Consider the following 24868-nt stretch of genomic DNA (forward strand, 5'->3'; position numbering starts at 1 on the left):
ATTTTGGCTATATGTACGTGCTCATATTATACTTGATACGCAATCATCATTAATTTCGTAAGGGAAACAACAATATGACAGTTTCAATATAAATGCGTAAGTAAAAATCGATAAGTTGTTGGGAAAATTTTCTCATTATTTATCAAAATTATAATAGATTACAGTAATTAAGCTAATTTATCTGCAAGGTAATTGGAGATTTTTTAATCATTTTTTTTTTTTTATTCAACTTATGATATATGTTCATAGTTTTTCTTAGTAATCTTATCATTATCATGAAAACTATTTTATTATTATTATAATTATTTTATTATCATTAGGCTTAGCGACATTTTGGACGTCCAGAACTACAATTTATTTTTAAAGGAGTCCAGTTTGAGCCCGCTCCAGCAACTGATTAAGTCCCACGGGTTGCCAATTCGTAAAGCTGCTGTCGCTCAGCATGCATACATTGCGATCGATGTAGCAGAAGAGCTTGCCCACACGATAGATCTGGGAAAGGGATAAAGTTTAAAATAAAAATCAGATATATTGTTAATGTAGTAAAATATCATTGATATGATTTTAAATCGTTGAAGCGTATTAATCACAGGAGAGCTCATTTTAAATTATTTAAATAATTTTGAATCTATTCTATAATGGTTTAATCTCATATATATATCAAGGCTGAGGCTCTTCTTTTTCCCCTCAACTCACCTGTTTGCCCAGTTCCCGTCGACCTGGAAGTGGGGCAAATATAATGCCCAATTCGGCGCATTTCTGCAAGACGAGCTCCTTGAATTCCAGTTGAGCAGGTGGCGCCACATCGACAAGCATGACTGGAGTGAGGAGCACAGGCGCGGGTGCTGGTGGCATGGGTGGTGGTGGTGCAGAGGTGGTTTGCAGGACCGCATCGGTAGCACGGTGCAGCATATCAAGAGCGCGACGCAAGTGCTCCTTGATGCAAGGCTCACGTAGGATTGCCTCACTGAACATGCTCTTCCAGCCGGCATACCAGCGAGAGATTTCCGCGTAATCCGGCGACTGATTCAACCACATGACAAGAACCTGCATCCAGCGCGGAAAGAAATGCTTGTCCAGCAGCTGGGCCATGTGATGGGCGGGTATGAGCTCATGCCACTCCCACACCTGATGCCACAGCTCCAGATTCTGTTGCAGCGGATTGATTACAAATTCGGCTAGTACCGCCTGCAGCTTAGGTATAATATGACGCAGCAGGAACTGAACCAGTTGCTCCTCGGCAAAGGCCGTTTGCCAGGGCGTCAGCATGGCTCGTGCAGATCGATCCTGCGGTGACCACGCCTGCAGCGCAACGCCCAGTTTGCTGCGGATCTGCGGATAAATGGACTCCTCCAGTTTGGCCCCCAGGATGGCATGCCATGGCAGAATCCAGCTATGTATCGGCACAGTATCGGTCAGAGGATCCCAGTCGCTCACGCCAATCGTCAGTCGCGGCAGCACAAGCTGCTCCAGGACCGAGTCAAGCACCCAAGTGGGCAATAGAGGCGCCCAAGCGTCCAGCAGAGCTGCCATTGGGGCATGCTCCTTGGGCTGCCAGCTGGCGGCACAGGCTCTAAACGATGGCATCACACCAGCCCAGATGAGCGAGGAGTAGGGATCGAAAATATTGCGAGACTGTTGCTCCGACACATCTGGTCCATCCTGCGGCAATATGCCCCTCCATCGCTTGATCAGCTGCAGTGGATGCGTGGGCTGCTCCAACGGTTGCCAATCGCTGAGATCCCGCTTCAGGAGCGGCGCTATAACACCCGCTGCCAGATCGGCCAATCCAAATTCCTTGTATTCCGCCGCATAGTCATGCTGCAGCTCGAGGAACAGTTGCTCTGCCTGGGCGAGACTCAACTCCGGATTCTCGCTGAGCTGATCGAGGCGGGCGAGTGCCGCTTGGAGCGTGGTCATGTGATTCCTTTCCAGCTGCACCAGTTCCAGCAGCTGTTGCTGCTCATGCTCGAGCGCCGCCTGACGATCCTCACACTCACGCTCTGTCTTGTCTATGGCAATTATCTCCTGCTCGCATTGGCTTACCAACAGCTGCAGATTGTGGGTCAGTTCCGGCATGCTGAATATAGAGACGGGCGAGCTCTTCTCCCCCTTCTCCTCCATTCCCTGCGCATCGTAGAGTGTCTCTTCGGGCGTTATCTTGTTTTGGGCTAAGGCATGATATCCGCTGAGCACACGTCGCTCTGGTCCAGTCATATCTATCACTGGAACATTGCCAAGTCGCTTGCTCAGCTTTTCAGACAGCAGATGATCTGATTTTTTACCCTTGGCAATGACTTCCTCCACGGATTTGTAGTAGTATCGCTTGCTGGACTTTTCCCGAGCTTCGTTGCCGCCTTTCTTCCATTTGTTTAGTTGATCCTTGGACTCTTTGGTCTCCTGGACTCCCTCGTCGATTTTCAGCGACTTTGGCTGCCCGCCCACGCTAGCTGCTGTCTCTGGTCCATAGGCGCCAATGGCACCGCGTCCTTTGCGCACATGTGCCTGCACCGGCTGCGAGATACCCTGCAGATCCTTACCTAAACCCTTGCCGGGCTCGTAACCCATTTGCAAGAGCAGCTTGGCGCCTATGCCGCGTGTATGCTGTTCCCAGGCACCCACATTTCGATTGCTCGCAATGTGTGAGTTATGCCTGAGTCCGGCTGTCTGACGTGCCGTCATCGTTGTCTTTCGCGGTTGATGTTCTTCCGCTCCCGCCGAGCTGTCGGAGCTATTGCCATCGCTGTTGTCCATCAGCTGCGGCTGCTTGCGTCCAAATGAAGGACGCGATTCATCGCTATCGCCCGCATTGCTGCCCCCCTCCTCGTCACTGCCTGCGTTTTCCTCCTGCTTCTTCTTCTGCTTCTTGCCGGCTTGCTGAATCCCACCGGCCACGAAACTCACGGGCGCTGTGTAATCCTTTGATTTACCAGCAGACCCACCGCCTAAGCCGCGTCGTCCACGTCGACCGCTGCTTTCTCCCTCATTGTTTCATCCACCACCTTCAAAAAAGTACGCCCGTTTCCTGACCTTTGACGTAACTTTGTGCAACAACAACAATAACAACATTTTGCAACCCCGCTCTACAATATCCTTGCGCGGGACATCAAAAAAAAAAAATAGTAGAAAAGTTGAAGGAAACAAGAAAATGAAAATATTTACTGCCTATGCAGTTTTTCCATCCACCCCTCGAACTGTGTTGCGCCCCTCCTGTCCCGAACGGGAACCAACAACAACCACCGAAGCAGCGAAACCAAAAATTTGTTCGCATAGAAAAACCCAATTGGACTCGTTTGGCTGGGCAGGACTCGACAAGACAGGACAGCATTTGGACTGGGAAAATTGGCCCATTTGGCCGTGTCACTGTCGGTCCGAGAACTCATGGGCTCCCCGTAATGAACTGGAAACGTTGCATTTAGTCAATTTTCCAACCACCATCAATGCGATTGAAACTGCAGGCAGCAAAGAAAAAAAAGATAAAATCGCTTATTTCAATACTTGACACACTATGAAATACGCTGTAACATATAATATTATAGATGGAATTCAACTTTATTTAGTAAAACTACGAGAACGAAATACATATTATAAGCTATAGAACCAAAATTCATGAAACAATATTTTGTACGAAATATTTATTTTATTTTTAAAATTGTTTTCCAATTTACAATTTCATAATTTATTAGAAAATCTAGCTTAAAATAATGAAATAATTACTTTTTTTTAACAGTTTCCTTTGGTTATAATATTTTATTTACTGTACAAGAAAGACTATTACAAAGATTTTTAAATTTTGAAATACTATAATGTCGATGATAAAATGATCTGTACCGTTTTAAAGCGAGTTTACCTAATTTTAGATGTTGATAGAACATATTAAAATATATTAAATACCTTCTTTATCTATTGAGTACGGGGTATCAAAGGAACGAAAACACTTCCGATTCAACTACCTGCTTCGCCAAATGATTGAAGTTCCACTTTTCGATTTGAAATGCGTTTTGCAACTGTCCACATTCACACACACACATACACAGATACACAGACACACACATATATAAACTGTTATGTCAAAGCACATTTTCCACATTTGCATTTTGCCTAGGCCTCATCAATGGGTGGATAAGAAGGAGGGGTGAGGAAGGAGGTCGATTTGCGGCTGCTTTCGAACGTTGCTGATGTTTGACTGAACTTTGTTGCTATTTCTAACTGTTGTTAATGGGGAATGTATGCGTGTGTATGTGTTAAAGATGCAAGGGGTGCAAGGCCTTCATTGGTGTGCGTGTGTTTGGTGTGTGTCCTGGAATGGTATCCAAGCCAACTACCCATGCTTTAGTCTCTTATTTGTAACGCTGTTCACGCACTTTTAACCAGCTTCCTGAACAAGTTGCGTGTGTGCAATGAGAAAACATTCGCCTTCTACATAAGAACTTCCCATTATAATCAAAGTTATGGTATGTCCAAGCTAATAGGCCCATAATTTGATTGCATCTGCTTCATTTGGGTTGACCGAACAAGGTGAATTGTATGCAGAAGGGAGGAGGTCAGCCAGAATAGTCAGTACGAAAGTGGACTGATAACTCATTGGCCTAAATAGGAAATAATTATTTGTTAATTATTTAATTTATTGTTATGTCGATCAGTGTACAATATTTTGTAACATTTTAAAAAACCATTTCTTAAACATGTGTTCTGAAACTATTCTATTTTATCTAACAATAGTTTTATACTCATCTTGTTTTTAAATATAAAAAAATATATATTTACATATATTTAAGTTATAATTGGTAAAGCACTTCTCTCAGCTTTATACAGTAAGTAAATGAATTAATTCGATGACACAAATTAATCACAAAGTTGTTTCCATTTGCTTGACCTGCACTTTTGACTAATCAACTATTAAGTCTCCTCATGTGTGTGTGTGTGTGCCCCTCCCCCTTTTAAGCAACTTGTGTTTATGTTGCCATTTTGCTTCAATTCGATTGGATTGAATTCCTGTCGTTTTCCATTGTTGGCCTCGAGGCAATTTTCCTTGTATTGTGTGAAGATTCCTCTTTGATTCCTAAACTCATGAAGTGAGTGTCATTTGGTTCGCCTTAGATTTCAATTATCAAATGCATTTAGTTTTGTCGTGGGATCGGCCTGAGGCTGCGTGTGGAGCCCGTATAGTGCAAATTTCGATAGAGGGACTCAGCAGATTCGCACGTGGTGGGGCAGTTGCCATTAACGACGGCCGTCAGTTGCTCCAACAGCGAACTTGCAACATTCTCGGATCCGTTGGTGGCATAACAATGGTTGGATCTCATGTCTTCTGATGGGGGCTTCTTCACAAAAGTTCCGCTGCAGACGAATCGTGCAAAGTCTTGAGGTGCTTGTAATTGCGCTACTTGCTCCCACATGGGCGACTGATTTTGAAGACGCTTGCGTAGATTTCCCAGAGCCCATTGGGTTTCAAATCCTGACTGTGCCTGGAATTCCTCCTCGCTGAGCAGACGCCTTGCGTGTGGTGGAAAGCATTCACGTTTGATTCTGACACACTGTAGTCTCAGACATGTGATCAGCCAGCCGAGCTCTGGCCAAGGCAGCAACAAGGATACACATATCCAGCCAAAATATGTATGCTCCGAGGCACCAAGAATGAGGAAATACGAGAGCAATCTCAAAAACCGGAAATGTGCACTGCGCACAAGTTGATAACGCCGTAAGGCGCGATATCGTTGATAGAATCTGACCAGCAACCAAGCTCCGGCGACCAATGCCAGTGTGACGATTGTGGGATTCCGTTCTAGCAGCAATTTGAAGTTATCGCCTAAAGGTCGCAAGCCTTTCAGCTGAAGATCACCGGAGCACAGGAGAGCTACACAGACGACGCCCAAGCTGGCCAAATGCACGCCCAGAATGATGGCAAGAAGGTAGCACAACATTAGGGACTCCCCCACCTGCGATGCCGTCATCCACAGCATAATTCCCAGCGCGAAGCGTGTCACACGTTCCCCATCGCAGCGCATCTGCAATAGTGTCAGATTGTACGCTTGATCCGTATAGATGCCATAACAGACCTGCGAATGTGATGGTAGTGCAATGTAGTGCACCTGCTTCGACCTGCCGGACATAAGTTGCCCCTCGTGGCATTCATCGCCCTGGAGATTTGCTCGATAAACCGCCTGTGCCGTTGGCCCCTTGTACTGCATGTACTTAACGTTGGCTTCCTGAGTTATTAACCTCAAGCGATTGCTTTGGAAGATGTTTCCCAGCTGCAATCGCTGATCATTCCTGCAATAGATGTGCACACAGTTGCGGGTGTAGATCGACTGGATGAGCGTCAAAGCGTCCTGGACATGTGTTCTATTCACATGCAGATAACTGACCAGCTGCTCACTGAATTGACTCCGGAATGAACAGTAGCTGCTGGATATCAGCATAAGCTGAATCAAAACTAATTCAAACATTCTTGAAAACTTTTTTTTTCTGAATTATACAAAATTCTGATAGTTGAATTAGAAATTCACACAGAACAGTTGAGAAGAGACATTCAAGTAAATTCTTAACCAATTATCTCAGCCTTGAACATGCGTAGTTTTCATGGACAAAAGTTTTATATTTAAATATATAATTAATTTTTGGTTTAAAATAATAACTTTATATAACAAGCTTAAAAATTTAATTAGTTTATAAACATGAAACATGTGGCATCAACAAATATTCTATTGTCACAGTTGCAGCTGCTGATTGTGCTAATTCGTATACTCGGAGAACACACGCACACACGAGCACCTTTCGACAGAGAGTTTGCATTTTGTAGTCGTCTTTTAGGAATGCGTCAAACAGATTCCAAAAGCAATTGCACATTGTAGTACAATTTTCAGAAACATTTTTTGTCTGTCAGAAGGATGCATAACCAAAAAGTTGAGTGGTTCATATTTTCAAGGAATTTGCAAAATGAAAGAAATATCAGACAATAGTTTTCAAAGCCTAAAAAAGAAAGAAACAAGATTTTTAAAGAAACATATTTACCCAAAAAGTGAGATAGTATTATTTATTAATATAAAATCTATTCTATTATAATAGATTATTACCAATTGTGCCAAAAGCATTTTTATATCACCGTGCAATATTAAACCAATATTTTTTTAATAATTTAAAATTTATTTTTCTTTGCAAATTTATAATTTAATTTTATTATTTATATATATTCTTTGAAATTCCTTTTAGATTCAATACTAAGCATAATAATAAATGTAATTTTATTATTGATTTTTAAGCTTCGGGTTTTTTTTAGTGCTAAAAATTTAATTGTAATATTTGATTAAAAAAAATTTGACAGACTTTTTCAAAAAACTATGGAATCAACCACTTACGGATAATATTTCCGCATTTACAGCCTTTGTTCAAGTATACTACTTCATACTTCATACTACTTCCTACGGATTTTGTTTTGGTGTATTTCATTTTCGTCATTTTTTTGCGTGTTGTTTCCTTGTTGGCTTTTAGACATCGCATGTCCTTTGTGCCACATTTATACTTCGTATTCGTAGGTGCTCTTTTCCATGCCGACTTTTTGCAGCATACTACGAAACTTGACTAACAATGTGCCTAGCGTAGTACTACGACATTCCTCTCTCCCCGGACCACTTCCCATCAATTTCGAGTACAAGTCCCAAACAAAAAAAAAATAAAATACAGAGAAGAAGGAAAAAGAAGATGAATTTCCCGGTCATTCTATCAAAGCGCAAGTCGCGATAAAAAAAAAAAAAAGAAAAGGAAACTGTGGGAAAAAAAGAAAAGCTACTGCAATGGAACATCTACGCACAAAGTGGCAAACAGGAAGAAAAAACAGCCGAAAGAGCCGCAAAATGAAAACGAACGAATAAGAGATAAACAGGGTGTGGAACAGGGAGAGGAAAACTGAGAGAGAGAACGAACTTAGGTGGGAGTGGGAGTGAGAGGCATCTAAAGATAGCGACTGAAATGCTGCAGCCTTTTCAGCGTTATGGACCAAAAATCGAACAGAAATTTGTGCAATTTTTTTTTGTTTCTGTTGCTGCTGCTTTTTCTGTTGTTGTTGCTGCTGCTGTTTGTAGTTTTGACTGTGCCCGAGTTCGAGTCCGAGTCCTGTGACTGTGGCTATCCATTGCGTTCTTGCTTGTTTTGCTTTTTCTCCACGCTCTTTTTGGGCCTCATGCATTTTCCGTGTTTCGTTTTGTGCGCAAAATAAATTGGTAAACAAGCGAGACGGCCCAGAGGCCTCCACTCCCCTATGCGGGTGACAAGGACAGCATGCATGGGAGAGCGAAAGAGTGAGTGCGAGGGAATGCAGTGGGGAGAGCATTATGAGGTGCCTGGTCAATGGCAATACATGGAGCATCCGATTCTCGTACATAGCCTCGTCATGTGTATGTGTGTGTTTGTGTGTGTATATATGTGTATGTGTGTGTGTGCATACATGTGTTGTGCACGTTTCATTTTGGCTGCATTTTAGTGCCTGTCCATTGTTTTTTGAGGTGGTCGCCTCCCACTCTCGAGTGACTCGCAAACCTCCAATTCCCCCCAGTATAACGACAGTCCCTCTTCCCATCCCATCGCCCATGTACCGCATATTGTGCGTCTCTTTGATAGTGTGCGGACCGCGTGGCACATACATGCATTGCGTGGACGTTGTTGCGTTTTGTGTCCCCTCCAATTCTGGCTCCACCTCTGCACCCGTCGGTGCCACTGCCACGGCATTTTTCCACGTTGTCGTCGCGACTCTTCCAACGCGCAGCAAAGCTGCGACTGACCCACGCCTCTCCTACTCTCATTGTTTTTGGTGTTGTTGTTGAATTTATTTCTGTTGCTGTATTTCGGCTGCTACATTGGAGGCGCAGTTTATGCTTTGCCTTTGTGCACAGTGACACAAGTTTTAGAACACTAGTTTCACTAAAAATGGTATAGTCCATTTTAATACACATTTTGTTATAAAAAATTTAATTATTTAATTCATTTTATATGCTTGAAAATAACAATAATTGCTTATACAAAATATACAAAAAATTTATATTTAATGAATGTCCTTACATTTAAATTTTATGAAGACTCAACTAAACCAAAATCGATAAATTGTAAACTTGACTGCTTTAGGTGCTGTGATTTCTTTGTTTTAATCATTTTAGTTATATATTAATTTGATAACATGAAATAAAAAACTTGTAGGAAAAGTTATCATCGGCAAGCCGATAAAGAAGTAGCTTTACAGAAAAAAATATCTTGAGTCTCTATCCTCTCCTGTTTATATTTCCCTTACAGGAAATAAATGAAAATAATAATAAAAATGTAACCCCAAATTAACAAGAATCAAGTTTCAAAAACAATATTGGTGTTTTAAAAAAAATTAAGCTTTCTGAGATTTCCTATGACAACCTCATGACAGACTAGTTCGACTTTAACAAAATTTAATCAATTGAAAGAAGATATGTAGATGAGATACACAGACTAAGAGTTGGTTAAGATACAAGTTGGTCAAGAAGTCACTAAATTTTACCAATAAAACTTGATTTTAGACCAATAGATCCTGTGGGAGACATATGATATATATAAATATCAATATAGTTATATACAAGACAATGTGTTACACATTTTGTGACAAAATGAAGATTAATGAATAAATTTTATTTATATATCTTTATATCAGTTAAACAATTCACACGTTTACAAATCAAAGTTGCTCCAATGTGCAAGTCCAATCAGCAAAAGCGAACGAAACTTGCCGCTGCCGCTGCAGTCGCAGTCGGTAGCTATATGTGCCAGGCAAAAGGCCACACGCATGTGTGTCGTGTCACCAGCCTCCTCACTTCTTATGCCCCACCACACAAACACACACACACTCACACGCACACACATGTATTGCATGTGGTGTACTGTACATAGCAACGGAGAGAGAACGAAATAGAGATAGCCTGCTGAGCGTAAGTGAGAGAGAGAGCGTATGAGTGTAAAAGAGAGAGAAAAAGTGAGAGTGAGTGAGTGAGTGAATGACGAGCCTATACATAAAATGGCGTTGCATATGAGCAGAAAACCAAATGCAGTTGTATGAGTGACCATCTCTCTGCAAAGTACGCATCTGTGCGTGTGTGTGTGTGTTTGTGTGTGTGTGTGTGTGTGTGCTGCTTCTGCTGTTGCTTCGGCATCGGCTTCACCTCAAATGCTGCAAACGCATTGAATGCGTATCGAGTCGAAGTCCAATGTTGATTGTATTATACTGCAAGCGGAGTCTCCACCTCGGCCTCCCTCTCACTCTCTCCCTGCCTCTTTCTCACACTTTTCGCACAACGTGCACTTAAATGCTTGGACCCCCTTTGGGCTACAAGCTGCAGCAACAGTCACACAAACATACGCACACACACGCACACGCACACATACACATGCAAACATGCAGCAAATTGAATAAACTCCCAAATCAAATTTTTCACCAGTTTTGCTCAACTGACATGACAGCCAGCTGCTAGTTGTTGTATGTATATAAATGTGTATGTTGTGTATGTGTATGTTGAGTATGTGTGTGTGTGCGTGTGTGCGTGTGTGTGTGCCCATCTTTGCCATTTAAAGGGTCAATGAAATGCAAAGGCTATACTAGCTTCTCATCCATGTCCGACTAGCGATTCACATTCCCATTTGCGATGCGATCCCAGTCCTTATCCTCGTTCTTCATTGATTGCTTGCCCATTTTGGTCGAGAGAACCTTTCAAATCAATTCCTGTTTTTTCTTTATATTTCTTTCATTCCTTCTTTTGTGTAGGGGTAGGGACCCAGTTTTGTTCATATTTATTGTGACATTCCTTGTCGAGCTTGTGCTCGTATATTGGCTTTGATTTAGTTGCCAAAATATATTTGCCTGCTGGTCAATCTACAGTTTCTACAGTTTTTATTGACCAGCTCAGTTGTGGTAACATTTCATTCATTTTACATATTCAAATTTGTGTAAGCAAAGTTGACAATTGAGGACATTTCATTAGAATTCTTTTATTGCTTGATATAGTCGAAGACAGATAAAAGATTTCGATCGAACGATCGATATGTCGAGACTTAAGAGCGTTTTTACATATGCAATTATAAATTTAAATTTATTGGGCATTTACATTATTTTTTGATTTATTTCGGTTTTATCATCACATTTCCCAGGATTTATAAATTATAAAGCATTAATAAAGTATGATAGAATTGCAAAATCTTCGATGTAAGAATAATTATTTTCATATTGTTGAACAATATTAAATTTTACGTAAAGAAATAAAGACTGTGAATTTCATTCTCTTTAAATAAAAGTTTTAAAAGAGATCTGTCACATCTTAATAACCACGACAAAAGACATTTAATATACCTAAACCCTTTTTTTTTACTAGAAATCAATCAAAAGTTGAATAAAATTTCTATATTTTGAATAACATTATGAATCTCTTTTAATGTTTTCTAAAGTAAAATATTAATTAGTAAAAATGCATAATATTTAAAGTTCTTCTTGCATAGTTCTTAAAGAGAAAATCCTTTGCTCATTTACAGCCCAAATGGCTTCCAGTGAAAGAAAGACAACATTGTATTATGTTTGCCTTTGTTTCGATTGTTCAGACTTTGCCTAACTTTCTGACATGCTTTTGTCTAGCTAACAGTTTTATTCTAGGAACTTTAGTCAAGAATTTGCTTAAAGCTGCCCCAAAAAATTCAGACAGACATGGCAAGAGCATACAATAAGGCTGCAAATAGGCAACAGATACACACAGGAGAACCACCCACCACACACACCCACCCACCCTCCACGCACACAGGCACACATCTAGCTTGGCCGCAAAGAAAAGACAAAATGTAAACAAAACAGTTTTACCTTCATTAAATTTACATATAAATATAAGACCTACTCTTCAATCCAAACATACATACCTATGTGCATAATTTTAGGTGTGTGAGTATGTTTTTTTTGTTTGTTTTGCAATTGTTTTGAAGGTCAAATGGCGAAATTTGGAAAGCACCCTGGATAACATTTCATTACTATGTGTATATTAAATGGAGCAAAAGTTGTAACAAACTTTTCCCAGAGCGATTGAGGATGGTGGAGAGTGCGGGAAAGAAAAGGAGGCAGTTGGGTGTGAAGGACACCAGACCGGTTGAAAATTGTGTTTTTATTGTAGACACTCAAAAACTTTTGTGGCCTAAACCCAGGCGACTTGACCTACAAACAACCTGTTAGTATGTGTGAATTTATTTGTTGCTTCCAACTGTTGATGGGAATTTTTATTTTTTTCTACGTATCCATTTCAATTTCACACTGCATAACAAAAGGATTTCAGTCTCAGACTTGTGTTACGAGGCGTATGTGCAATATTTATATGTCCAGACTAAAGAATGTGGGAAATATGTGAGATGATGGGTTAATCTGACATAAATGTACACTCAGAAAAATATGCCATCCTAAAATTAGGTACGACCGTACTTGAATTTTTACCGTTTCGCTCTTAAAATTGTAAGATTGCTGTGTACTAAAAATCTTGAATTAAGTATGAATCAATCTTAATTTTAGAATTCTGACTTCACATTCCTATAGTAGTCCGATTTTATCTAAGCTTAGTCAGAATATAAATAATGTACTTAAAATAGTTTTTTTTTTCAAGATTGAAAGGAAGTTAAAAATAAAGATCGTTTCGTACTAATAACAAGTACGTTTTGGGATATTTCTTTTTCATTGTCGCACATTAGAACTCTCCACTGGTTCTAGCGACGCAAATATGACGTTAAGGTTGGATCGCTGGTAAAACCAGCACCTATTTCGATAGGTCGCTAACCAAGAAAATACACCATTATTGAATGGTATTTAATTTTGGTAATTTGAATAAATTTAGTACACATACTAGTGTATGTTTTAAGATTAAAGTTAATTAATTATGACAATGTTTTGTACTAGAAACAAATTCATTTTGGGTTTAGTTCAAAATTTTTGTGTACTTAACGTAGTATGTTTTCAATTTTTTCAGAATTGAATTAAACCAAAAACGTACTTAAAGTATCCCCAAAAAATCTAATTTTAAGATTTCCGTTCTTGCGAAAACCGAACTTGAAATAAGATTTTTGTTCTCAACTTTAGAAATTCCGAACTTAGACAGCTTTTGTGATCGTTTGTACTTGGAGTGTTTAAGTACGGAAATCTTAATTTTTTTCTGAGTGTATGTTTTGTGAATGATTATGTGCAAATTATCAAGGATATTTTTAATAATGTTGCAGTTCAATTTCAACGTATTTCAAGTTCATTTAGAAACAGTAAAACATATGCTGTTGGGTACTTATAGATATTTATAAGTCAAATAGAGAATTTATTGTATTTCCGAATTAAAACAACAGTTAATTAACAAAATAACTGTTTGCTTTATGGGTTTCTCTTCATATTTTATTTATTCGTAATCATTGAACTTACGATTTTGTTTTGTTGTACTAATAACCATTTTTAATGATTGTCTGTTATTGTCTTATTTTCATGACCTTGTCAATCCTGCTTAAATACAGATAAAAGATGTATAATATCAACTGTTTAAAAAATAGCAGACGAATTAGTAATCAAATTCATTTAGTAAGAGTGAAAATCCCATTTAATTTGGTTCGCAGTGTATTTCTAGTTTTTCTTTTAATCTTGAAGATAATTTAACTGTTGAAATGTTTTTCTATTTTACTGATTTCACAAGCAACAAGTTCCAAAGCCATTTTCACGCACACTCTGGCCTCAGGTTCAGTGAGAAAACTTTTCTTTTCTCCTTTTTTTTATGTTTTGCACATTTTATGCAACTTATATAAATGGCAGGCGACACTTTGGCCTGGCCTGAAGACTGGCCCTTTATTCCCCAGGTCCGCCCATTCCACCCACCACTCACCGCCCACAAGTGCCGACCGTTTGCCTTTTTTGTATATTTCTCTTCGTCATCGTCGACGTCGTCGTCGTCGTCGTCGTCGTTTTCGTATTTGGCAAAGATAAAGTTTTGTAATAAAAATGTCTGTTGGTAGACACCGGCAGACTGTCTGCCAGCCTGGCAAGGCAGCTTAATGTGCAAGTGGCTAGGGCGGGGGGTGGGGGGTTAGGGGCAGTCTACTGGGCAGACATTCTGTCTAGCTATTTTCAAGCCCGAAGTGTGTCAGCAACTTTGCCACTTCCTCTACATCGTCGTCGTCGTCGTCGTCGTCGTGAACGTGTCCTTGTCCTTGGCCCCCACTCAGTCAGACACTCTCAGATATTTATATAGATGTATATAACTTTTAGAGGTGGTTAGGAGGGGGCTGCAGGAAGAACTTTCGCTTTAGTTTTGCGCTGGTTTTCATTTTATATGAAGTCGTGCATGGAAGAGTTTGTTGACAGTTATTTAAATTTGTTTACTCTTCATCTTTCATCGTTTCACTTTCTTTTCAATTTAAAGATGTATTTTCATATGATTATGATTGCAATTTTCTATAGCTCTTTATAATATGTATCTACTAAAATGTGTTCTTAAATAAACTTGTTTTTATTTCGATACTCCATTAAAGACATTTATTAAGTTTTGTTTTTGGTTGCTTTGAAATGTTGTGTTAAATGATTTGCAATTTAGGAATTCTTAATGAAGAGCTTTATAACAATACTCGATTTTTTCTGTTGGTCTATTTACACAAGATCTGAGTATAATAAATGTTCTAAATTTAGTACATGCTCATGGATATGTTCTTTATTACTTAAATTTGAAACGAAGCGTTTATCGTTCGATGAATGCGTATGTTTTGCTGTGTATTATAAATATCTGTGAGACACCCTTTAGACCATATATTTTTAGTACAGTTTGACATTGGGTTGCACCAGTTTAGTACATATTTTAAGTACAATTTTGCTTAAAATCAGTGGTCAATCCAATGCAGTCTGGCTAACAATGAATGATGAGTTTGATGAGAGTCTACGAAATGCGAGTGATATGCTTCCGATAATTATTAAATTATATAGATACTATGACAATATACATAGATAAAATCGCCTATTGGGAAATTCTAATACGCTACTACTCCTAGAAAGACCCCCAGTAATGAATATAGCCCACTACGCCTTGCGTCTAATTCCTATCAGGCATAGCACAAAGAATATTATAGTCCAGGCGGCCATGACGAGAAATCCGTTGTAGACCTTTTCATGGGTGATACTCCAGCCCTTCTCGATGACATTTCGTGCCGATATAGAGGGTATGGTGAAGGGCAGGACCATTACCAGATCCTGTAGAAAGCCCGGCATGCTCTCCAAGGGCCACAACAGACCTGAAATACGCACAAATCTTAAAATCCAACAATTAAGATATTTGACGACTTACCGCAAAGAATAATCATGGGATAGAAAGCACCAGTTGCCACAAAATTAGCCTCCGTGTGAGACTTACAGAATACAGAAATAAAGAGACCTGTGCAATAGTCAGGAATTAATTTATAAAAGTCTTATAAATGTTTTACTATATAAATACTATACCAAATAACATGCCACAAAAGGCTGTCAGCGTTAGCAATCCTATCAAAGTTGTCGTATCTCCATTGTTATACGTGTCGAAGACGATGCCAATGTACATAACGACCTCAAACGATTGCAGAGCCATGATAATCAACTGAGTTAACAGATGAGCCCAGAGCATTTCGGTGGCCGATACCCCGGCCAACAAAGTACGATCCCAAATGCCATCCATGCGCTCCGAAATGAATACAGCTGCCGTCATCAAAGTGGCCAAAAAGAATACCATCCTGAAAATGAACAGATTGAAGAAGATATGATATTTTACTTTTCTTATAACTTTCGATAGATGTCATGACCTGAAGAAAATTTCGAATACTGTTCATAATACATGTTTATAAAGCAAGGGCAAAAAAATTATATTAAAATTTATAGAAAGCAAAATAAGGATGAAAGGGAAAACCACAAAAAATTTGTAAGTAGTATAAAGAACAACAAAAAAATCCAGGTCAATAATTTTACGAAAACCCTTTGAATTTTCTAACTCTGGCTAAATTTTTTTTAAGTGGTATGATAAATTATTATTATGATAAAAAAAAGTTCTATTAATTAATTAATTCATTTTCATTTTCTAATTACAGGTTTCCTAGTTCAATGTTTTTAACTATTTTTTTTCAATTTTAAAATTTGTAGTATTGTCTGTTAAAATATTATAGAAAATCTGTTATCGACAAATATCGCAACGAATCTATTACTTACGTCATTACCACGCCGGGTGCACAATATTGCTGAAACTCAATTTCCATATTGCCATATATGGGATCCTCAAATTGTACGGGGAGCTTAACGAGAGCCGCAGAGACATTGCATTCCTGGACAACATTGTTCATGAAGTTGCTAAACTTATCACGCAGTTTGCGTTGCATAAAGTAGGCAACTTGTTGATCTGTCGAGGAACATAGAAAGAAAAATCTAAAGAGTTCAATACCCAAGAGTCTACTTACCTGTCATATCGATGTGTACGCTTAGCTCGGCATTATCCACAGCTCCGTCGCTGGCATGGATGCCATCCTCAATTAGTTCGTAAACAGATTCGCTGAAATTTTTCGCAAAGTGTATGTAGCCCACGGTAACTGTACGTTTTGCATCCGCGAGAGCTGCCGCTTCGGTTGCATAATACTTTCTGGTGGCGACATCGTCACCCAGTTCCCTTATGTATCGACAGGAGAGCTTATTAAAGTGACAGCTATCGTTTGCCGTGTAAATGGTCCGTAGGTTGTCATCGAAGCACTCGGAGTAGCTTTCCACCTCGCCGGAGTAGACGCCCAGCTCGAGATTCGTCGGTGTTTTGCCAATAGCCAGATAAAAGCAGGTTAATTGAATGATGGGAAAAAGCAACATGAAAATTATGCCACTGAAAAAAAGTCATGAAAAGTTTAAAGTTGAACTGAATGGGAGACTTGAGTCATCTTACGAGGGTTGTCTAAACAATTGTACAAAGTTTTTCGTCATCAACGCCTTGATTCGTCCTTTGGTCGTAAAGAAAACCTTTTTGCGATTCTCGTTCACTGAGTCATCATACTGTACGGGCGGTTTCTCCGCCGTTGGCTCATGGGAATCTATAACCTCAGTTGGTAGCACTGCTGTGGGTAGCGCCTGATTTCGGTTATGATTCATTATCTGGTCCAACTCATCCTCATTGCCCTGTCGCTGGCTGAGTATGAGAAAGGCATCCTCAATGGATTGTGTGCCAAATTTGATCATGATATTGGTGGGTGTGTCTTCGGCCAGCAGAACGCCATTGCGCATAAGACCGATCTAGGAAAGAATAATACAAATAACAGATATACTTTCAATAATATTGAAATGATTCCTAGTTCATGGTTCAAAGTCTTGTGTTCTTAAAATTCAGAGATACTATAACAAAAAATTAAATTACGAGTTTCGGTTTAATTTCTACTTCAAAAAGCTCAGACCGAATAACATTTTTTTTTCATAACGGTAATTTTAAATTCTATTCTTTAACTAAATATACAAAAATTTAAATAGTATTATTATTTCAATTTTTATTTTAAATTTGTAGTGTATCTCATATTTGTAAATTTTTATTGTGTAAAATTTAAAGCACATTGAAAATATAAAAAAAAATTCCAAAAATAGTAAAATACATAGATACGGAATTGATAAAATATCCCGAATTACGATTAAGACTTACGCAATTCGCCTGCTTGGCCTCCTCGATATAATGTGTGGTGATAATCACAGCCAATTTGCTATTTCTAGTTGTTTCGACCAAAAAGTCCCAGATTCTAGAAAGATATCGTTATGTGTAATTATTAAATTTTAACTTTTCTCAACAATATTGCTCCTCACTTTTCGCGCAACATGGGATCGAGTCCGACAGTTGGTTCGTCCAGGATCAACAGCTCGGGATCGTGTATCATGGCGCAGGCGAAGGACAAACGTCTCTGCTGTCCACCGCTGCATTCCTTGATCATCTGTCGAGCTGGCGGCAGCTGGAGAAGCTCCTTGAGCAGCTTAAACTTCTCCCGTATTTTCTCGTCTGTGAGTCCATAGATGCGTCCAAAGTAAAAGATCGTTTCCTTGACCGTCATCTCCTCGACTAAGGCGATTTCCTGTGGCATAAAGCCAACTCGAGAGCCTGGCACGCCGCTGCCCGGCTCTCCAGGCTTAACGCCCAGCACAGATACTTCGCCGCCGTTGAGACGACGCTGACCCACAATGCAGGAGAGCAGTGTGGTCTTGCCGCAGCCCGAGGCGCCCAAAAGACCATAACTAAAATAGAAAGTGGAATTGGGGAAGTTAAAAAAAGAAGACATCGATTGATCAATCGATCAGAAGTTGATTAAGAATGCAACTCACATGGAGCCACGCATGACGTTCATGTTCAGCTGGTTGAGCACAATCTTGGGATTCGATTTGGAGCCATAATACTTATAACCATTGCGCACTTCAACGGCCGCCATCTTGTGGGTTTTGTGTGTGTTTATCGCTCTCTTTAAATCTCCTTCTCTACCTCTCTCTCTCTCGGTCGATCTCTCTCTGTGTGACGTTGCTAATGTGCTGTGTGTTGATCGAAAAGAATATGATGAGCATCGAGTAATTACTTGCGTCAATAAATCTTTATACGGTTATGTATTTTATTGATTGGCGCTGCTTTATGACAGACACGTGCCAAGGCACACAAAGCGGCCAACATGCCAAAAAAAAATATCAAAAAATATATATGAATTTGTCGTTAATTCTAAGCATTCGCTTGGTAACCATTCAAACATATTTCTGAAAGTGAAAATTAAAGTAACAAACTTATTAACTATGTGTCCGAGTTCAGTGCCCCGTCAATTTAAAAACTTTACCCACTTGTCTGTCACTTCAGTTAAAACATTTCATTTCATCAGCTGTCAATCTTAAATTGTTACTCTTCAGTTATTATATTTGTATATAATCCCATGAGTTGATCGTTTCATTAACCTTTGATTTTTTACTTTTTATGGAATACATAGTTTAACAGTCATTTAAGAACTTGATGATGTTTTCTTGATGATGATGAAAGGGCAGCATGATTTGTGTTTTTTTTAATGCTATTAATGATCCGCAAAGCTGACAGATGTCATTAGATTAAGTGGATTCAAGATCCTCTTGGTAATTTCAACCACAATTGAGTTTAGAGTTACACTCATTATAATAATATTCGTATCTAATAATGCAAAAATTTAATGATTTAAGTTTCAAAGTTTAACATTTTAGAAACTTTGAACTCATTTCAGCACTTGCTCTCTTATAGGAAACAGAAACTGAATTTTAACACAAATAAACTAATTAATGCCACATTTTAAAGAAAAGTGTAGAAAGTGTAATTGAATTGAATTGTTAAAAATTATACACATAATTACATTTTACTTGGATAAAATAACAAATAATTGACATTCTTCTCAATCTGACCGCTCAACTCTTCTATATAAACACAAACTTTATATTCAATTAGCCGATTGTTAACCTCAATTGTCGCTTTGAAGGTCTTGTTTGTAATATTGCATTTACCAATAAGAAACATCCGTTAAATCTAGAAGTAAACAAGGTAACGAGGTTTCTCAGAAGAACCTTCAAGTGTTGTGTCATTGAAATTGTGCTGAATAAATGTAAAAATTGCGCTTCAACAAAACTCAAACCCGAAGTCAAACTGATGTAGCAAATATTGACAAAAGTTACAGATATGTGTAAGCAATGTGAAGTTGTTGTTCAACAACTGAATTTCACTTAACTTACATTATTTATGCATGTCTGTAAATGCAAATTACAAAAGTGCTCAGAACGTGGGCCACTCGGGCAATGACAATACGGAAAAATCAAATGAGAGAAGACAAAGCGTCTTGAATAACAATACTCTATACACACTTATACATATGCTTATAATATATATGTAAATATAATATATCAACGTCAAGAAAATGCATTCAGAATTAACAAATAGAGTGTCTGTGTCAAATGGACTGTGAAAGGTTGGAGCTGGTAAACAGAACTATTTAGAAATATTTTTTGAGAAAAATAATTTGCACCTCGGGGAGTGGATCTTGTAACTTGTTACTTCTGACTTTGATTATCGACCAAGTGGAAAAAAAGTTCCCTATACACCAAATTGGCAACTGTAGGTTTAAGTTTACAAATGTGATTCAGTTTAGCAAAAAAAGCAATTTCTTAATTTATATTGCAATGCAAAAATGTCGAAATAATTAGTTTTGTGTCATTTGTATGACAGGCACGTGAATCATTATTCAACGTTCAGAAGATAAAATGTTTTAGTATCCTATACATATTTGAGAAGTTTTTTTAGTACAAATTACTCATTAAAAATACTTAATGCGTTTCAAATTTAAATGAACTTATTAGGTCAGAATAAACAACAATTAGCTATTTCACGTTTACTTACTAGGCATAAATTGAATAAAATTTAAATTGGTTTTGATATTTTTGTAGACAAATTTAAATTTTTGAGTCCTTGTCTGTAATTAATTTAAGTTTGTTGTTTTGTCAAGTCTATTGGCAACTCCTGTTTATAAATCAATAGCCTCGTTGTCAGACTTTGACCTACTTACGTTGCCAGCTCATGTTCAGCTGAAATACGTAAGCTAATACACACTACATGTGACAAGACGTGGAGTTATCTCTTTTATATCTTGGCATCTCTTAGATACATAATCAAATGAGCCGGCTAACTAGAAAAAACAACAACAACAACAACAAACACAGTTATAATAGCAGAAACAGCATTGCACACACAAAAAGACCATAAAACGTTCGAAAGTCAAACTTGAAAAACATTAAAAAAAAAAAAACAAAATAAGCTTGCCCAAAAAACTTGAGTAAGGTTAGTAACATGAATTCATGAACATAAATTGACGAATCCGTTGTTGTTATTATTATTGTCGTTGTTGTCTTTGTTGTTTGTTTAACATTATGCCTTATGACGCAAAGGACAACAATTTAGGGCTTGATATGTTTTTAACACAAAAGTCAGACGCAATAAAATTTATCCATTACTTTACTTAATTTTGTAAATTTAAAACTTATGAGTCAGATATAAAACAAAATTTTGAGTAATATTTGAGCCTTACGCAAATAGAAAAATGAAGGATTAACTTGCTTTCGGATAGTCGCAGAATTAATACCCTGGAAGATTGTTAATTTTTTTTAGCAGGTGCAGTTATCTGTATTTATATAATATAGTTTCCTTTAAAATCACAATATCTTGATTAACAATAATCACAATAATAAATTAATAGCTTATTAATTTATTTTTTATTATTGAAATTTTTTTACTTTTCTCAAAATTAGTATTTTTATTGGAACAGAATTCCATACCTAAATCTTCTATTTCTAAACAGTCTCTGTTTAAATGCATTATTTATTAGTTAATGGCTGTCATTATTGAATGCAAATATTATTTGTTTATTTATAAGATTTGCTTAGCTTAATTAATATTCCTTTAAATTGTCATGTTGTTTATTTAGTAATTTTTTTGAATCTTGTTCTTAGACACACTGCACTGCAAAGTGCATGCCGAACTGATTATACCCTCAGCAAGTGTAAAGTACGAGTTACAAAAAAAAACCCCAAAATAATCAACAAAAAACGAAATCCAAATAAAAACAACGTAAAGCACAGCGCCAAAAACAAAACAACGCCAAGGTTGCCAACTGGTTAACAGGCGCTAGCGCCGACGTCGACGTCAAAGTCGACGTAAACATTAACGTCGCTCCGTAACGTCAATTGCCGCCGCGGCTGTTCCCAAATTGTTTGGTCTATCTGGGTGCATGTGTGTGTGTTGTTGTTGTTGTTGTTGTTGGTCATATATGCAACGAATTTAATTTGCAAATTTGCAAATCTTTTGCAATGCTTGCACTGAGGCAAGAGGCCCTGAGCTACACACACACACACACACACACATGCGGACTCTGCTCCTCCCCCCTTTCTCAATAGCCAGAACTTGGTTATATAATTATAGCCACTGCCACGCCCCCACCGAGTAGCCACCTTGATGCAGCTTAACGGCTTATTTAACTTTGAAGCAACTGGTCAACAGTCGAACGAGCCGAAAGCTGTTAAAAATCGTTCGACTTGGCCTGCTGCAGTGTTAGTGGGTATTTAGTTCGCTCAACATGCAGCAGCCAAAACAGAGATCGTGGATCGTTGAATTGGTCGACAGTTGCTTCCTTCTCGCTTGTCACCAGCTGCTGCGAGTTGCAAGTAGCAAGTTGCGGGTTGCCAACAGGCCGCACATTTCTCTCGCTCTGTCTGCAGTCTCTGTTTTGTGGCATGGCCACTTCTTATATAATCCAGCAACAATCATTTCGGCCAAACTGCAATACCAACAGCAACAGCTGTCTGAGTTTGTTGTGTGCACTGTTTACATCATTTACATTTAACACAACTGCGGCATTTAACATCGCAAACTGCCACTTGCAACGGTTACAAATAAATTTGAAATTGTCATTACAAAATTCTTAGATTATGCATATCGAAATCTTGAGAAATATGTGTAATAACAAAAGAATATTAATAATAAAAAATATTAATAAAACTAATCCAAATACAGAAAATTAAAAAAAAATTAATATATCTTATTATCCGTTAAAAGATCTTACCATTATTTTAACACTTCATAATAAAGAAATTATTTATAAACTAAAGAAACGAAATCTGACGTGGTAAAAAAAAATATATGAACTAAGTTTTCTATCTTTTATTCTTCTTTTGCTGTTTTTGTATGCAACAACTAACAATTTTTATATTAAATAGTTTCAATATTCTGGTGACTATCAGTAAAATTTATGAGTAGTACTTGTAGTGCTAAATACAATCTTTTTCAAATTTAATATGTATATATATGCATATAAAATTCTCTTATCTATTTCCAGTTATTCAACACACAATTGAAGTATCTAATTTTATTTTTCCATTATTACAACTGCTATGTGAATGATCCCAAGACTTGCTGGCAAGTCCATTTACTTTAATTTATTTTAGCGCATGTGTAATTTTTCTTTCTTTTATTATAATTTGTGCTTTTTACTTGGGGTTTTTATCAACGTTTTGTTTGTTTTTGTTTTATTTAATTTTTTTTTGTGGATTTCCTTTATGTTTTTTATTATAATTATTGCTATTATAATCATATTGTGTGTCAGTTTTGCCGTTTTGTTTTTTCTGTGTCATTTCGCACCAGTGCATTATGAACATGTAACAATTTTGCACACTTTTTACACCATTTACTTTTGCAGACAAAGTACTCATGTATGCATAAGTAGAAAGCCATGATAATGCAAAAGATCTGTGGGTAGCTAGATGATCATCTTACTGTGATGGCAAAGTGGGTTACACACTGAAGACATTCAAATTGCGAGACGTAGGAAAATGTGCAATGGGAAACGATTAACCAAGAAAACTCGATTTTTTATGACAGATATTTTTTCATTTACATCAGAGCTTTGGGGGTTTCCCCCCTTTTAACCATAGACTCGCCTTTTAATTGATCTCCTCCTAACCGATCTAAATCAGTGTCTGAATCAATTCATTTGCCCACTCACATTTTCATAGGAGTATGTCGTATCCCAGTTGCTATAATTGTAGTTGTAGCTGAATCTCAACACAAATTTTATATATGGCCGTCATTGTCTGTTGCAATATTTTGCATTGCCCAATCCCCCGTTCAGATTGCTCTTCGGGGGCCCCTCCAACATGTCATTTCCTATACAGACATACATCTACTTGTGCTGTGCGCTCTTTTTCGAAATATTATGAGGAAAAACAAACAGAAAGACAGTTTACAGTCGACAGAAGACAGTTAACAGTAGCAGGGGCACCCAAAAGAGTTGTCTTCGTTGTTTTAGTCTCTCATGTTAATGTTGTTGTTGTTATTGTTCGCTTGTGAAGTTCAGTTTTTATTTGTATTTGTTTTACAATATGTTTTATTTCTTTTTTGTTCAAGATGAACATATAACAATCCAAAACGAAACAAAATAATTTTGAATAACTTCTTTTTTGGAGATTTCTTTGTGATTGTCTTCACTTGCGTTTCTTTATTTGTTTTGGTCAATAAAACACACTCACACACATACACATTCACATACATACTTCACTTGCTACAGCTGCTTCATGCATTTGCGCACACGCGCCAGCCTGCTCAAGTTTGTGTCTGAAGTCTTTCGTTTTTTATTTTATTATTTTCATTGTGTCCAATGAAAACCCGCTGACTAATTTTAAAATGCGGAAATTTGGTTATAGCCTAAATCTATTTTTATAACTTTTTTTTTCACATTTTTAGAGCACTTTTAAAACTTGTAATTCACTTTAAATATCTATTACGAGGTATGCACTCAGTACTTTGCAGTTATACAGTTAACACACAGTGATTAGTTTATTTATTGTTTTTTATTATATTTTGCTTCGTACCATTCAATGCTCTTCTAACCAACTTCTCCTTGAGAGCGCGCGCTTGATAATATGTTGCAATTTTCTTTTCTTTTTTTTGTATTTTTCTTTGCTTTTCGCCGACTATCGACTGACTACCATGTCTGGCGGCTTCGCGCACCGTTTTTTCAGCTGTCTCTTAACCGTTCCGCTTACCCCAAGTGTCGCGGCCAAGCTCCGTTTGTCGACTGAGCACTCAATTTCGACGTTAGCCCGCTCGCAAGCTCGCGGTGCCGTCAAACAACAACTACAAATTCGACTTCGACTTGTGGCCGCACAGCTTTTGCAGCGCTTTAATGACGCTTTTGTAGCGGCACAAACGAAACAAAAGTTCACAAAAATTCGGATTTTTTGTTGATTGATTTTAAACAGAAATAATCATATAAGATAGATCGTAATAAATAAAAAATTGTTAATGCGATT

At 37.9% G+C, this 24868-nt stretch overlaps 3 protein-coding genes across 3 annotated transcripts; all 3 read right to left on the bottom strand.

Moving 5' to 3' along the window:
- Positions 1-223: 223 nt before the first annotated feature.
- On the bottom strand, positions 224-3438 carry LOC117779948 (septin-interacting protein 1). The gene is made up of 3 exons (XM_034616303.1): positions 3433-3438; positions 697-2982; positions 224-492 (listed from the first exon to the last, which is right to left on the bottom strand). Exons 1-3 carry the CDS (start codon positions 3436-3438, stop codon positions 361-363), a joined length of 2424 nt encoding a protein of 807 aa, XP_034472194.1. The 3' UTR covers positions 224-360.
- A 1594-nt stretch (positions 3439-5032) lies between these two features.
- LOC117779949 lies at positions 5033-6449 on the bottom strand. Its single transcript, XM_034616304.1, has one exon. It carries the CDS (start codon positions 6447-6449, stop codon positions 5121-5123), a length of 1329 nt encoding a protein of 442 aa, XP_034472195.1. The 3' UTR covers positions 5033-5120.
- An 8057-nt stretch (positions 6450-14506) lies between these two features.
- LOC117779508 (ABC transporter G family member 20) lies at positions 14507-24661 on the bottom strand. Its single transcript, XM_034615728.1, has 10 exons — positions 24428-24661; positions 18344-18544; positions 17834-18256; positions 17676-17769; positions 16935-17278; positions 16465-16874; positions 16220-16406; positions 15485-15750; positions 15333-15419; positions 14507-15279 (listed from the first exon to the last, which is right to left on the bottom strand). The coding sequence occupies exons 2-10, from the start codon at positions 18445-18447 to the stop codon at positions 15068-15070; spliced, it is 2127 nt and encodes a 708-aa protein (XP_034471619.1). The 5' UTR covers positions 18448-18544; positions 24428-24661; the 3' UTR covers positions 14507-15067.
- Between the last annotated feature and the right edge of the window lie 207 nt (positions 24662-24868).

This window comes from Drosophila innubila (assembly GCF_004354385.1).
Source record: "Drosophila innubila isolate TH190305 chromosome 2L unlocalized genomic scaffold, UK_Dinn_1.0 4_B_2L, whole genome shotgun sequence".
Taxonomy (NCBI): domain Eukaryota; kingdom Metazoa; phylum Arthropoda; class Insecta; order Diptera; family Drosophilidae; genus Drosophila; species Drosophila innubila.

Coding starts and splice junctions, on each gene's coding strand:
- LOC117779948 (XM_034616303.1), bottom strand. Junction 493..696: donor GACGGGAACTGGGCAAACAG/GTGAGTTGAGGG, acceptor TCCCTTTCCCAG/ATCTATCGTGTGGGCAAGCT.
- LOC117779949 (XM_034616304.1), bottom strand. CDS start 6,449: ATGTTTGAATTAGTTTTGATTCAGCTTATGCTGATATCCAGCAGCTAC.
- LOC117779508 (XM_034615728.1), bottom strand. CDS start 18,447: ATGGCGGCCGTTGAAGTGCGCAATGGTTATAAGTATTATGGCTCCAAA. Junction 18,257..18,343: donor AACGTCATGCGTGGCTCCAT/GTGAGTTGCATT, acceptor TTTCTATTTTAG/TTATGGTCTTTTGGGCGCCT. Junction 15,280..15,332: donor TCCCATGATTATTCTTTGCG/GTAAGTCGTCAA, acceptor TGCGTATTTCAG/GTCTGTTGTGGCCCTTGGAG.